General features: G+C 35.2%; 1 protein-coding gene across 4 annotated transcripts in view; it reads left to right on the top strand.

Moving 5' to 3' along the window:
- SS18 (SS18 subunit of BAF chromatin remodeling complex) overlaps positions 1-14,420 on the top strand; it is an 89,232-nt gene extending 74,812 nt beyond the window's left edge. For all 4 annotated transcript variants that reach the window (XM_043558502.1, XM_043558503.1, XM_043558501.1 and 1 more), the window contains one exon: positions 12,645-14,420. In XM_043558502.1, coding sequence (XP_043414437.1) covers positions 12,645-12,671 — 27 coding nt within the window. In that variant the 3' untranslated portion in view covers positions 12,672-14,420. The remainder of the gene's footprint in view (positions 1-12,644) is intronic.
- The last annotated feature ends 558 nt before the right edge of the window (positions 14,421-14,978 follow it).

Raw genomic sequence — 14,978 nt, 5'->3', positions numbered from 1 at the left:
AGATTGTCAGAATTTCCACATAGAAATCATGTGTGTGGAAAAAGACTTATTTTTTCCTTTACAATCTGAATGCTCCGCTTTTCTCCCCTTAATCTAACCTCACCTTAAAACCTTTAACACAATGTTGAATATAAATAGTGAGAGTGGACATCTTTTGTCTTACTCCTGCTCTTAGGGGGTTAACAGTCGGCCTTTCAGCCTTGCATGAGATGTGTAAGGTTTGTGTGGATATCCTTTATCAGATAGAACTTGTTGCTTGTATTCCTAGTTTGCTGAGAATTTTTATCAGGAATGAATACTGAAATTTGTCAAATGATTTTTCCATATCTTTTGAAGGAATCATAGCTTTCCTTTTTAAATTTAGTATGTTAAATAATATTCTTTGATTTTCAAGTTTTAAATCAATCTTGCGTAGCTAGGATAAACTATGTATTATCCTTTTTATATGTTATTAGAGCTGATCAGCTAAAATTTTGTTAACAGTTTTTGCATCTATGAGGGATATTGGACTCTAGTTTTCTTTTAATGCCTTTATCTGGTTTTGTTATCAAAATAGCACAGGCTTCATAAAGTGAGTTGGGAAGAAATGATCCCTTTTCAGTTTTCTTGAAGGATGTGGATGAAATCAGTATTACTCCTTCTAAAATGTTTGGTGCAATTCACTAGTGAAGCTGTTTGGACCTGGATTTTCTTTGCAGGAAGGTTTTTAATTACAAATTTATTTTCTTTATTAGACATAAGGTATTCAGGTTATCTGTCTCTTCTTGAAGAGATGTTTCTGTTAAGGGATTTGTCCATTTCATTTGTTTTGTTGATTTCTTTTTTATCCTTTTAGTATCTCTAGTATCAGTAGTGATACTACCTCTTTCATTTCTGATATTGGGAATGTGTATCTTCTCTTCTCTCTTTTTTTTCCCCCAGTTAATCTGCCTAGCAGTTTTTATGTACTTTATTGATCTTCTCAGAGAGCCAGCTTTTGGTTTTATAGATCCCTCCCCCCACCCCCTCCCCATTTGTTTTTCTGTTTCCTTGATTTCTGCCCTCTTATTATTTCTTTACTTCTGCTTGCTTTGGGTTTCATTTGCTCTTCTTTTCTGGTTTCTTGAGTTAATAGCTGAATTCTCATTGATTTAAGAACTGCCCCGCTTCCTAATATAGATGTTTATTGCTATAAATTCCCCTCTAAGTACTTCTTATGTTGCAGCCCACAAATTTGTGTATATTATGTTCTTATTTTCAGTCAGTTGAAAATATTTCCTGAGTTTGCTTCTGATTTCTTCTTTGATCCAAGTGTTATTTAAAAGTATATAATTTACTTTTTAAATATTTGGAGATTTTCCAGATATTTTTCTGTAACTTATTTTTCATTTAATTCCATCCTCATAATAGAACATACTTAATGTGACTTGAATTCTTCCACATTTATTGAGACTTACTTTATGGCCCAGAATCTGGTCTGTGAGGATGTTCTGTAAATGTCAGATCAAGTTGGTTGATAGTGTTATTCAAGTCCCCTATATCTTCACTGATTTTCTTTCTACTCTATTAGTTATTGGGAAAAATATTTTAAATCTCTGGCTATAATTTGTGTTTGTCTATTTTTCCTTGCAGTTCTTTCCATTTTGCTTCATGTATCTTTTTTTTTTTTTTTTTTTGAGAGAGAGAGAGAGCAAGCATGATTTGGGGAGGGGCAGAGGAGAGGGAGAGAGAATCCAAAGCAGGCTCCATGCCCAGTGTGGAACCTGACACAGGGCTCTATCTCACAACCCAGAGACCTTGACCTGAGTCAAAATCAAGAGTCAGATGCTTAACTGACTGAGCCACCCAGGTGCCCCTGCTTTATATATCTGAATGCTACCTTCTTAAGGTTTACACATTTTTAGGATTTTTATGTGTTGATTAATGTACTCCTTTTACTATTATGAAAAAACTTCCTTTATCCTTGATAGTATTCTTTGCTCTGAGGTCTTTTTGTCTGATATTAATATAGCCACACCAACTTTCTTTGGATTAGTGATAGAATTATAAATCTTTTTTATCCTTTAATTTCTTTTTTAAAGATTTTATTTTTAAGTAATGTCTACATCCAACATGGGGCTAGAACTTAACAACCCTGAGATCAAGAGTTGCATGCGCTACCAACTGAGCTAGGCAGGCACTCCTTATCCCTTTTTTTTGAACATATTTGTGTTTTTATGTTTGAGTTGTATTTCATGAAGGCAGCATTTGTCAGGTCCTTCTTTTTTATCCAATCTGACAATCTCTGCCTTTTAATGGAGGGGCTTTGAACGTTATGTTTTATGTAATTATGAATATGGTTGTATCTGTCATCTTGATTTTTTTTTTTATTGTTCTTTATTCTCCGTTTCTTTTTCTGTCTTATTTTGAACAATTTTTTTCTGCTTTTAAAAAACTTTTTTTATAGATTTTATTTATGTATTTATGTATGTATGTATTTATTTATTTATTTATTTATTTATTTAAGTTTATTTTGAGAGTGTGAGTGGAGGAGGGGGAGGGGAGAGAATCCCAAGCAGGCTCTGTGCTGTCATTCCATAGCCCAGTGCGGGACTCAATCCCATGAACCATGGGATTATGACTTGAGCCAAAACCAAGAGTCAGACTCTTAACCAATCGAGCCACCCAGGCTCCCCAGAAAACCATCTTTATTGATTAATTCATGAACTTCAATTCACTTAACATTTTAGAGTATACCATTAAATGGGATTTCTGTTTCCAGTATAGTCATTTATCTCTCAACACCCAGCCCTGGGAAACAGGTAGTTTACTTTCAGTCTGTATAGATTTTCCTATTCTGGATGTTTCACATAAATGGAATCATGCAACATGTGATGTTTTGTGATTGGCTCTTTTTACTTAGCATAATGTTTTTAAGGTTCATCCATTTTGTAACATATTTTAAGTGATGTTATACCACCTTATGTATAGTATGAACCATTTCAATAGTTTACTTTCATTTTTTCCTTTTCAACTTTCTGTTAATGTTATAAATTTCACTTGTACATATGTTATAAACTATATAGTACATGGAATTTTTTTGTTTTTTAAAAAGCAGTTATCCTTTAAAGATATTTGAGTAATAAGAAAAAATCTTACATATTTACTCATGTCGTTACTATGTCTGGTGCCCTTCACTCCTATGGTGGATTCATAGTTCCATCTGGTATCATTTTCCTTTTCCTGAAAGACTTTGTTTTAATGTTTATTGTAATGCAGGTCTTCAGCTTATGTATGTTCAAGAAGGTATTTATTTCTCTTCCATTATTGGAAAATACTTACTCTAGGTATAGAATCCTAGGTTGACAGGATTTTTTTTTTTTTTTTTTTTTTTTTTTTTACTTTCAGCACTTTAAAAATGTGACTCTACTGTCTTCTTGCTTATATTATTTCCAAGGAGGCATCTGCTGTTATCTTTCTTTTCTGGTAGTTAGTGTACTTTTTTTTTTTTTTTTTTGGCTGTTTTTTACGATTTTCCCTTTGTGAAATTATCTGTTTTTTATGCTTGGGGTTCATATAGCTTCTTGGATTTATGGCTTCATGGTTTTGATCAAATTTGGAAACATTCTGACCAAGTAGTTTTCCTGTCTCTTACCTCTATATCCCTTTCTGTCCTTTTCAATTATGTGCATATTTGATTGCTTAAAGTTGTGCCATAGTACACTGATCCTCTATTTTTTATTTTCCCTTTTTTTCTGTTTTGTTTTGGGTAGTTTCTCTTGCTATATCTTAAAGTTCATTGATGTTTTCCTTTTCATTTTTTATTTGCTTTTAATCCATTCCCGGGTATTTTTCATCTCAGACATTGTATTTTTCATCTCTAGAATTTCAAGTTGGGTTTTTTAAATAGGGTTTCAGTTTAGGGCCTTTTTATATCTTCCATGTCTCTGCCTAAATTTTTGAACATATGGAATACAAGTATGATAACTATTTTAATATCCTTCTCTGATAATTCTTAACATCTGGGTCTCTTTTGATTAATTGTTTGTTTTTTTCCTTCTCATTATGGGTCATTTTCCTCATCCTCTGCATGCGTGATTATGTTTCATTGTATGTCAGAAACTGTGACTAACACTTTTACTTCGTTGGGTGATAGATAAGGTATGTCTTCTTAGAAATATACTGGAGCTTTGTTTTAGGATACAGGTAAGTAACTTAGACACAGCTTGATCTTATGAGGATTGCTTTTAAGGTTTGTTAGGCAGGACCAGAGCAGTGTTTAGTCCTGGGCTAAGTATTTCTACTACTGAGGTAAAATCTTTTTGAGTACTCCACCCAGGCCCTTGAATTGTAAGGTGTTTCACTCTGGCTGGTGGGAATAAGCACTATTTCTTTATGAATGCCAAGTATTGTTTCCCCTAATCCTTGCGGTTGGTATTTTTCCTTGCATACATTTGCATATCAGTACTATGCTGAATACTCAAGAGAATTCCTCTTCAGATTTCCACAGTTCTCTCTCTCTGCATTTCTTTCCTTTCTGGTACTTGATCCTGTGAACTCTAGCTCCTGTTCTCTTTCCAGACTCTAAGCTTTATGTCTCTAACTCAGACTCAGCCTTAGTTTCACTCCACACACTGCAGTGTAGAGACTCTCAGTGCAGTAAAACATACAGAGGGCTCACCTCATTTGTTCCTAGTTTCTCAGATTGGTGTCCTTTGTGTCCTGAATAGGATTATTTCATATGTGTTGAGTGGTTTTTGGTTGTTTCATGCTGGAGGTCCATCTTGACTGGAAACATATTTTAATTCTTGTTTTAAATTTATTTTGAGAGACAGAGAAGAGCATGCGTGTGTGTGCATGCTTGAGCTGGGGAGGGGCAGAAAGAGAGGGAGAGAGAATCCCAAGCAGGCTCTGTGCTGTCAGCGCAGAGCCTGATGCAGGGCTTGATCCCGTGAACTGTGAGATCATGACCTGAGCTGACATCAGAGTTGGACACTTAACTGACTTAGCCACCCAGGCGCCCCATGTTTTAATTTTTTTTTTTTAAATAGACTTTCTTTTTTTGAGGAGTTTTAGGTTCACAGCAAAATGCAGCAGAAAGTACAGAGAGTTTTCATATATGGGCATAACCTATATATGTATAGCCTCTCCTGCTGTCAATGTCCCACACCAAAGTGCTCTATTTGTTATAGTCAGTGAACCTACATCAAGAGATCTTTATCACCCCAAGCCCATAGTGTACGTTAGAGTTCACTCTTGGTGTTGTACATTATATGGGTTTTGATAAATGTATAATGACATGTATCCACCATTATAGTATCATACAGAATAGTTTTATTGCCCTAAAATTCCTCTGCTCCCTCTATTCATCTCTCTTTCCTCCCTAACCCCTGGCAACCAGTGATCTCTTCATATTTTTACCTTTTCCAGAATGTCATGTACTTGGAATCAGGTAGTATGTAGCCTTTTCATTTCACTGGCATTTCACCTAATAATATGCATTTAAGGACTTTTTGTGGCTTGATAGCATATTTCTTTTTAGAGCTGAGTAATATTCCATTGTCTGGGTGCACCACAGTTTGTTTATCCATCCATTTACTCAGAGACATCTTGGTTGCTTCTAAATTTTGGCAATTATGAATAAAACCGTAAACTTCCGTATGCAGGTTTTTGTGTGGGCATAAATTTCAACTCATTTCGATAAATACCAAGGAGCATGGTTGCTGGATTATATGGTAAGAGTCTTTTCGTTTTGTGAGAAACTGCCAAACTGTCTTCCATAGTGACTACCATTTTGCATTCTCAGCAGCATTTATTGAGAGTTTCTGTCTTTCCACATCCTTGCCAGTATCTGGTGTTGTTAGTGTTCAGGATCTTGGCGATTTGAATAGGTGTGTAGTGGTATCTCATTATTAGAATTTGTGTTTCTGTAAATGACATGATGTGGACATCTTTTCGTATCCACTTATTTGCCACCTTTATATCTTTAGTCAGGTGTCCAGGTCTTGGACCATTTTTTAATTGGGTTGTTTGTTTTCTTATTGTTGAATTTTAAGAATTCTTTGTATATTTTGGGGAACAGTCCTTATTAGATGTGTCATTTGCAAATATTGTATTGTCTTCATGGCTTGCCTTCTCATTCTCTTGCTCTGTCTTCTGTAGAGTCGAATATTTTACTTTTAATGAAGTCCATCTTTCCAGTTATTTTTTTCATGGATTGTGCCTTTGGTGTTGTATCTGAAAAGTCATTACCAAATTCCAGAGTCATCTAAGTTTTCATCTATGTTATCTTCTAGGAGTTTTACTCTTTTGTATTTTACATTTAGGTCTAGGATCCAATTTGAGTTCATTTTTGTGAAGGGTGTAAGATCTGTGTCTTGAGACATGCACGTGGATGTCCAGTTATTCTAACGCTGTTGAAAAGACTATCTTTGCTCCATTGTATTACCTTTGCTTCTTTGTCAAAGATCAGTTTATTATATTTATATGGGTTGATATCTGGGCTCTCTTTAACGTTTCATTGATCGACTTTTCTGTTCTTTCACCAATACCACACTGTCTTGGTTGCTGTGACTTTATAGTAAGTCTTGAAGTCAGAAGTATCAGTCCTCTGGCTTTGTTCTTCTTCAGTACTGTGTGGCTGTTTTCTTTTCTGGGTCTTATACTTCTTGTACTGTAAACTTTAGGATCAATGTGTCAGTAACCACAAATAACACTGGAATTTTGATTGGGATTTTGTTGAATCTTTAGATCAAGTGAGGAAGAATTGACATTTTAATAATATTGATTTTCCTATCCATAAATGTGGGGCATTTCTTCATTTGTTTAGTTTTTTTTGATTATTTGCATCACTTTCTTAGTTTACCTCATATGTATCTTATACATATTTTGTTAGATTTATATCTGATTTTCACTTTTGGGGGTGCTGACATAAATGGTACTGTTTTTAATTTCAAATTCCACTTGTTCATTGCTGGTATATGGGTAAATGATTGATTTTTATATATTAACCTTGTATCCTATGATCCTTGCTTATTAGTTTCAGAAGATTTTTTTTGTTGATTCTTTGGGGTTTTCTACTTAGATGATCATGTCATCTGCATATCTTTATTTCTTTCCCTTATTGCATAACCCAGGAATTCCAGTATAGTGTTGTAAAAGTGTGGTGAGAGGGGACATCCTTGCCTTGTTCTTCATTTTAATCGGGAAGTTTCATTAATTATGTTATATGTTTAAATTTTTCAACATAGCATATATCTCCATTGACAGATTATATATTACGTATTTCATGCTCCCTTCCCCTAGAATGTCAGTCCTTTAAAGACAGCACCATGTCTATTTTTTATCACTTTTGAGTTTCCATCACCTAGTAGAACATCTCAAGTAGTCAGTAGATACTGATAAATAAAGTATAAGTAAGTGAATAAATAAGGCCTTTACTTCCTAAACATGGACGGTGATCATAAGAATACAGAAAGAGAGCGCCTGGGTGGTTCAGTGGATTAAGGATCCCACTCTTGGTCTCAGGGTCATGAGTTTATTAAGCCCTGTGTTGGACTCCTTGCTGGGCGTGAAGCCTACTGAAAGAAAGGAATGGAAGGAAAGAGAGAGAGAAGAGGGAGGGATCCCTAAAAAGTACTGTGACAGAATAATTTTAAGATTTATTTGATTCAATGAATAAAAGAAATTTTGGGGCGCCTGGGTAGCTCAGTCGGTTGAGCGTCCCAACTTCAGCTCAGGTTATGATCTCACCATTTGTGGATTTGAGCCCTGCATTGGGCTCTGTACTGACAGCTCGGAGCCTGGAGCCTACTTCAGATTCTGTGTCTCCCTCTCTCTCTGTCCCTGCCCTGCTCACACTCTTGTTTGTCACTCTCTCTCTCAAAAATAAATAAGCATTCAAAAATATTTAAAAGGAAGAAATTTAAAGATGATTGGTATTGTTCAGGTTTCTAGCCTAGAGACTCTTCATTCAATATACTCTCCCTAGATAATCTCGTTTACTCACATGGTTTCAGTTTACCATGCCGTTGACTCCTAGATCTCTATTTCCAGTCTGACTCTTGCTTCTCAAAATCAGATGCCTACTGGACATCTCCACTTAGATGTATCATAAATATATCAATGTACTATAACCAAAACAAATTCATAATTTTTCTACCCAAACTTAACTCCTCCTTTCTATATTCTCTATCAAAGAAGAGAGGTATTATCATTAAGTTAGAATGCCAGGTGCCATATTTGATATTTAAGTCTTCCTCCCTCTCTCCATCTTATACATGACAGAATCTTGTTAATCCTCCTTCCTAATACATCCTTAAATCCATCCAGTTCTCTGTAACCACTGCCTTATCTTAGTTGAGACCATCAACATCTCCTACCTTCATCATGGCAGGATCCTTCCACTCTGTTGTCTTTCTTTCTCATTATTTCTTTACATTCTAATCAGAGGAATTTTGTAATTAAAAAAAAAATTGAAAAAGCAGACATAGAGAAACTGAGGTTTAGAGAGTTGTAGTGACTTACCCAAGATGGCAGAGCCAAGAAGTGGTACAGCTGGGTGGCAAATTCTGAGTGTCTAGAACCTGTACTGACTAGAACTCACTTTCATAAGCTGTCTCCAGCAATGTCAGTTCTTGAGTAATCCAAAGAGCATTTTCAAGTTTTTCTTCTGTAATAACTTTTTCAGGTGGAGAGTATGATCACTCTTACTTGTCAGGTGAGAAAATCGAGGAAAGGAGGATAGGTAACTTTCTCAAGGGCAAGAAGCTGTTAGGTAGTGGAGTTCATACTAGTTCATGTTAAGTAGTGGAAATTGGTTTCTGGCTCCCAAACCCATACTTTTAACCCTAGAATTTGCTAATGGTTGCAGATACACAGTATACTTTTTTGGCCTTGCTTGTGGTTTGATTTGATCCCAGCAGTGGGATCAAGTGTGGGTCAACTTACTTAATTTCTCAGTGCAACTTCTTCATTTATAAAGTGGAGATAATATTTACTGTATAGGTTATAGATGGACACAAAGCATTTATTAGTTTCTGACACACCAAGGTGTGTATAAGGTGTTAGTTATTGAGATATATTAAGAGTTAGCTATTATTAATATTAGCCAGACTTATTTCTGTTACTCCAGGTTCTGTATTACCAAGTAATTACTATTCTGCTTCTCATTATTGTATATTCTTTTTTTACTCCCTACTTGCCTCAGCATTCTTTACCCGTTTTTCCATCATACCTTTGCTTTAGCTACTCCTTTATTTGAAATACCCCTTTTTCTTTTCTCTGCTATTCATATTTTTACTATTTTCTTAACGTTTCTACATTCTCTGAAATTTTTTTCTAATTATTTTAGCTGTGTTAACCTTTTCATTTCTTTTTTTTCTTTTAGTTTATTTATTTTGAGAGAGAGAACATGAGTGGAGGAGGGGCAGAGAGAGAGAGAGGGAGAGAGAGGAGAATCCCAAGCAGGCTCTGCGCGTCAGCACAGAGCCTGATGCAGGGCTTGAAATCACGAACTGTGAGATCATGACCTGAGCTGAAATCAAGAGTTGGATGTTTAACCAGCTGAGCCACCCAGGCGCCCCTAATCTTTTCGTTTCTGAACTCTGTAGAACTTCTATCATTGTACTTTATTTATTTCTAAGTTTTATCTTCCCTGTTTTTCAAATTTATTATGGTGATGAGCATATAACAGTTGCTCAATAAATGTTTGTAATTGGTTGAATAAAGTATTTGGCATCCATTATTGAAAAAGTCTTATAAATTAGTGTCAGGCACTCTTCAGTACTTGGGGTATAAGGATGGCTAAGACCTCACTACTGTCAAGTAATTCATAATATAGTAGATAAATTATAGCTTATATTTATATAGCTTATATATAAGAACTTATATATATAAGTTCTTAACCTCTCTTCTGCTTTCACATGATTCATAATATGTGCAATCACTTTCATCATTAATACTTCATTACACACATTGACTAGGGGAGCTCTTCCCTCCAGCACTGAGGCTTGCTTATTTATGATACCTTATAATTTTTAAAATGTCCTCTCTTATTTAAGTGCCCTAACAAACTGATGAGGTAGGAATTAATGTCACCATGAATGGAAAGAAAATTAAGATCTAGAGATGGAGATGTTAGTAGTCTTACCTTTTAAGTGAAGAAACTGAGTTTCAAAGAGCATTTTTTAGACTCAGAAAGTTAACAATAGAGTTGGGACTTAGATTATCTAAATACTATGCTGAGTTAAGCAATTGAATAAGACGTTCCTAGATGCTAAGCATTGACTACCTAGTTCTTATTCTAAACTTTGTATTATAGGAATCTTTATACAAATACAAAAGAGAGGATATCATGGATCCCTGTATACCTACCAACCAATTTCAGCAATTATCAACATTTTGCTAATGTTGCTTTTTATACCTCCCATGCTACCTTTTTCTTTTTCTTTTAAGAGTTTTTTTTTTTTTTAATTTTTTTTTAAACGTTTATTTATTTTTGAGACAGAGAGAGACAGTGCATGAACGGGGGGGTGGGGGGCAAGAGAGAGGGAGACATAGAATCTGAAACAGGCTCCAGACTCTGAGCTGTCAGCACAGAGCCCGACGCGGGGCTCGAACTCACGGAGCGTGAGATCATGACCTGAACCGAAGTCGGACGCTTAACTGATTGAGCCACCCAGGCGCCCCTCTTTTAAGAGTATTTTGAAACAAATTCTAGATTTGATATTCTACCCATAAATATTTCAAGATGAGCACTCACTTTACATTTTGCTGAATATAACTATAGGAAGTAGATTAATATTTTTAAAATACTTAACTCTCTTTATAGTGCATGATTCCATTAGATACAGAGTGGCATTCAAGAGATTTTCAAATATATCTTCTTCTTTAGAAACATAAACTTTTAGGGTACTATCCTAAGGTATAGAAGTAGTTTAATTCTAGAATACATTCTCTTTTTTTAATTTTTTAAAAACATTTTATCTATTTTTTATTTTTTTAAATTTACATCCAAGTTAGCATATAGTACAATAATGATTTCAGGAGTAGATTCCAGTGATTCATCCCCTATATAACACCCAGTGCTCATCCCAGCAAGTGTCTTCTTTAATGCCACTCACCCATTTAGCCCATCCCCCTACCCACAACCCCTCCAGAAACCCTCAGTTTGTTCTCTGTATTTAAGAGTCTCTTATGTTTTGTCCCTGTTTTTATGTTGTATTTTATATACATTATATTTATATAATCCTTGTGTTTGGTATCTTACAGTCTACGTACGAGTGAAGTCATAGGATATTTGTCTTTCCCTGACTAAGTTTGCTTAGCATAATACCCTCTAGTTCCATCCATTTTTAATTAATTTATTTTGAGAGAGAGCAGCATGAGTGGGAGAGGGACAGAGAGAAAAGGAGAGCGAGAATCCCAAGCAGGCTCTGAGCTGTCAGCGCACGGAGCCTGACACGGGGCTCTGTCTCTTGAAACTGTGAGATCATGACCTGAGCTGAAATCAAGAGTCAGACTGAACCCCTAGAATACTTTCTTGAAATAAAATAATTAATGTAACTTGGAAGGTGAAGTTTAGCCAAAGGAAACAATTAGCTGATTATGTGCTTCCTATGAGTACTGTTTTTGGAGAATAGGTGCTTTTATGAGCATCTCTTTTAAACACAGTTAAATCTTTTTAAAGTAGGTTCTCTTCTACCTTTCTTCTTCCTTTTCAAGGAGGAGATGCTCCTTCTCTTCTCCAAAATCTAACCCTACCATGTTTTTTTACCTCCCTTGTAGAATTCTACCTCATTTATCACTTCTTTTTATCTGTACTCTTTTTTCTCTTCTGTCCTGTCAGCCCACAGGCTCAAGTTTACCTTATTAAAAGCAACAAAAACAAGGGGCACCTGGGTGGCTCAATCGGTTAAGCGTCTGTCTTTGGCTCAGGTCATGATCTCACTGTTGTTTGGGGTTGAGCCCTGTGTCAGGCTCTATGCTGACAGCTCAGAGCCTGGAGCCTGCTTCTAATTCTGTCTCTCCCTCTCTCTCTGTCCCTCCCCCACCCCTACTCTCTGTCTCTCAAAAATAAATAAACATTTAAAAAATTAAAAAAAAAATGAAACACACTTCTCTTGACTTTATGTACCAGCTGCCTGTCTGAATGCCTTTGCTGACATTTTGTTGGCCTCAGGGAAAAGCCAAGCTTCTTCAGTATGGATGGAAGGTTCTTTTCCCTTTATCTCCCAGGTGCCTTTCCATCCCTGCTACTTATTACAGGTGCCATTGATGTTAATTCATAATAGTAATTATAGTAAGGTAAACAGTCACAAAGTTGCTACACTAACACATAATTAATACACAGTACATAACCACACCAGGATTCAGAACCAGAACTTCTCACTCATTCTTGCTCAGTAGAGTTCCAACAAAATTCACTAAACATTTAAATTCCTACTATGTGACAGGTACTATTCTAGGTTCAAAGACTCTGAAATCCATTTGCAATTGAATGTAATATCAGGAGCAATTACAGAGATACTGTGTACTAAATATATAACAATTTCTGTTTGTTGTTGATAAAGTTGCTTTTGTAGTATGACAGTGTTAAGATTTATTTATAATTTTCTATGCTAAACTGTTATGGTCAAATTATGGTCAAATCATTATCTAATTGCATTTTTAAATTTATCTTTTAGGGACAGTATGGAAATTACCAGCAGTGAAAAAGTACTTACATTCCAATAGCCAGTATCTATTAGCAGCCATATTGTCACCTCAGCACTGTGGACACCTCTGTGTGAAGAGATCCTTCCATTCCATCTAGTTTTTGGAAAAACCTTGTGGATAAGTGGCTGTTTCATCAGTAAGCAGCCTTTGTGGCTTAGTTGTAACAAGGCTTTAGTAGCTAAAAAATACTCTTGATTTCACATTTCTACTCTAGATGGCAACATTGGACAGAAAATACAATGACATAACCAATTTGCAATGATTTGGGAACTGTGTTTCAAATGGACTGTTACAGACTGAAAGGTGTGAACAGCTTTGTATGTTTATGAAGGTTAAGGGAATTTAATACTTTTCCACAGATTCTTTTGTAAGGGGATGAGGGAAATGTACACTTTTTACAGCAGCAATATTTTGTATATTATGTTTATTTCATGTGAATATGCAAGGCGGTACACTACGCATTGGACAGAATCAGAAATCCTCTGTTGATGTGGATTGGAGCATGGTGGATGCTTGATTGTGTGGGTCTCAAAATGGTGTACTATAAAAGATAAAGGTGAGGGAGAAGACAAAGCACACCATATGTCCACTGTTATGTTCTTTAGAGGAAATTCAGATCCCTTTTATCTGTGAGATAATCAAGGGCACTGTGATAGTTTTGAGTAAAAAGACATTTTTTAAAAGCTTTCCAGTTTTGTGGATTAAAACCTTTTTATAAAGATCATTTATAATACAGTTTTAAAATGTGAGGCAATAAGAATTACTTCATGTGGGATCTGAGGAATCTAGGTAGCAGTTTCATGTAAATGAAGTGGTAATTCTCTCCTAAAATAGCAATAACTGAAAATGGAAGTGTTAATTTTACTTTCTTTGAATAATCAGGGAACTTAGTGAATAATATCAAAGCATTTTTTAAATGATATCAAAGAAGAGTCAACACTGATCCAGTAAGTTTATTTTTTAACATTAGAAGGATAATTGGTTTATAAAATAGAATAGTTCAGAAGACTTTACAAACCTTTATTTCAACTTTCTTCACTGGAAATAATGCCATTTATAAAAGGACACATTTAAGTTTTTCCCTTTTTTATGTTGGTTCATATAACACAAAGAGATGTTTAGGAAAATGCTTATTGATGAGGTTTATTCTGATCTGTATTAAAAGCATAAAGGTTGCAGTCTAGATCACTTTGTTAGCATGGCATATTTACTCATATTTGAGACTGTCCTGTGCCTGATTATTTTAGGTAAATTCAGGGATATTGCATTGGGCAGGAAATCATGCATTGTGAAGTTTATAACCACAATTATTTAAGCATAATCTGAAAACATCTAGCCCAAAGGTAAGTTGCTATTTTCATCACAGTTGCCTATGCCCAGGGAATAAGATGTATTCTTTATAATTGAATTGGTTTTTCCCACTTCTAACTGGAAACAAAACAGAAGGGGTGCCATAAATTTGAATAAGCAAAATGTACTGTTCTCAATATACTGTAATCAAAAGGAATTTTAATGTGTTTCTGTGTGTGTATGAGAGAGAGCGTGTGTGTTTTAAGGTCAGAATAGAATTTTTTCAACTTGGTCAGTAGAAAATGGACATCAAGTTTGAACAGGTAAAGCATGGACAGCCTTATTGTGATTGAAAATGCTTATAGGTTCTGTGCCAATTTTCCACCACTGTGTACTTTGTTGCTATTTAAAACTGTATCAACTCTAACGGAAGAATAAATTATTTGTGATTTTAATTTTCTCATTTGTTTCTTTAAATTAGATCTCTTTGACTCTCTTGTTTTGTCTGGAGACTTTGCTGTGGGTTTTTTATATAAGTTAGTCTAGTATAAGCAGACTATATTTGTATTCTAGGACTTTATCAAAATTCTCTTGCCATGCCCAAGTTAATTAGAATTAACTGTTCAGTAATCAGCATGTTGTGTGGGCTGTTTGTTATAGAATTCTTTCTCTGAAAATGAAGTCCATGAGGCTATAATCAAGATGACTGAATTAGATAAATGAGTTGAGGAGACAAAATTGTACTGAACCCAACCTGGTGTAGATCTGTTATCTCATTGGAAATAAGCTCAACTGACATTAAGAAATAATTTGTCTTGCCAACCCATCTTCTGTTGTCTTATTCTCCTTTTAATGGAAACTAAAATTGCAATTTTAATAAGCAGAATTTCCTCCAGGACTTTCTTCCTAGAGACTAGTGCATTTGCAAGGTTTAATTGTTTTATAACAGTCCTATTTCATAAAAGTTTTTAATTGGTGGTGACAAAAATTACCGTACTCCTTCGATGCCTAGT

The sequence above is a fragment of the Prionailurus bengalensis genome, chromosome D3 (genome assembly GCF_016509475.1).
Source record: "Prionailurus bengalensis isolate Pbe53 chromosome D3, Fcat_Pben_1.1_paternal_pri, whole genome shotgun sequence".
In the NCBI taxonomy this organism is placed as follows: Eukaryota; Metazoa; Chordata; class Mammalia; order Carnivora; family Felidae; genus Prionailurus; species Prionailurus bengalensis.
Note: the sequence above shows the minus strand (reverse complement) of the source record. Positions and strands in the feature narration are given on the sequence as shown.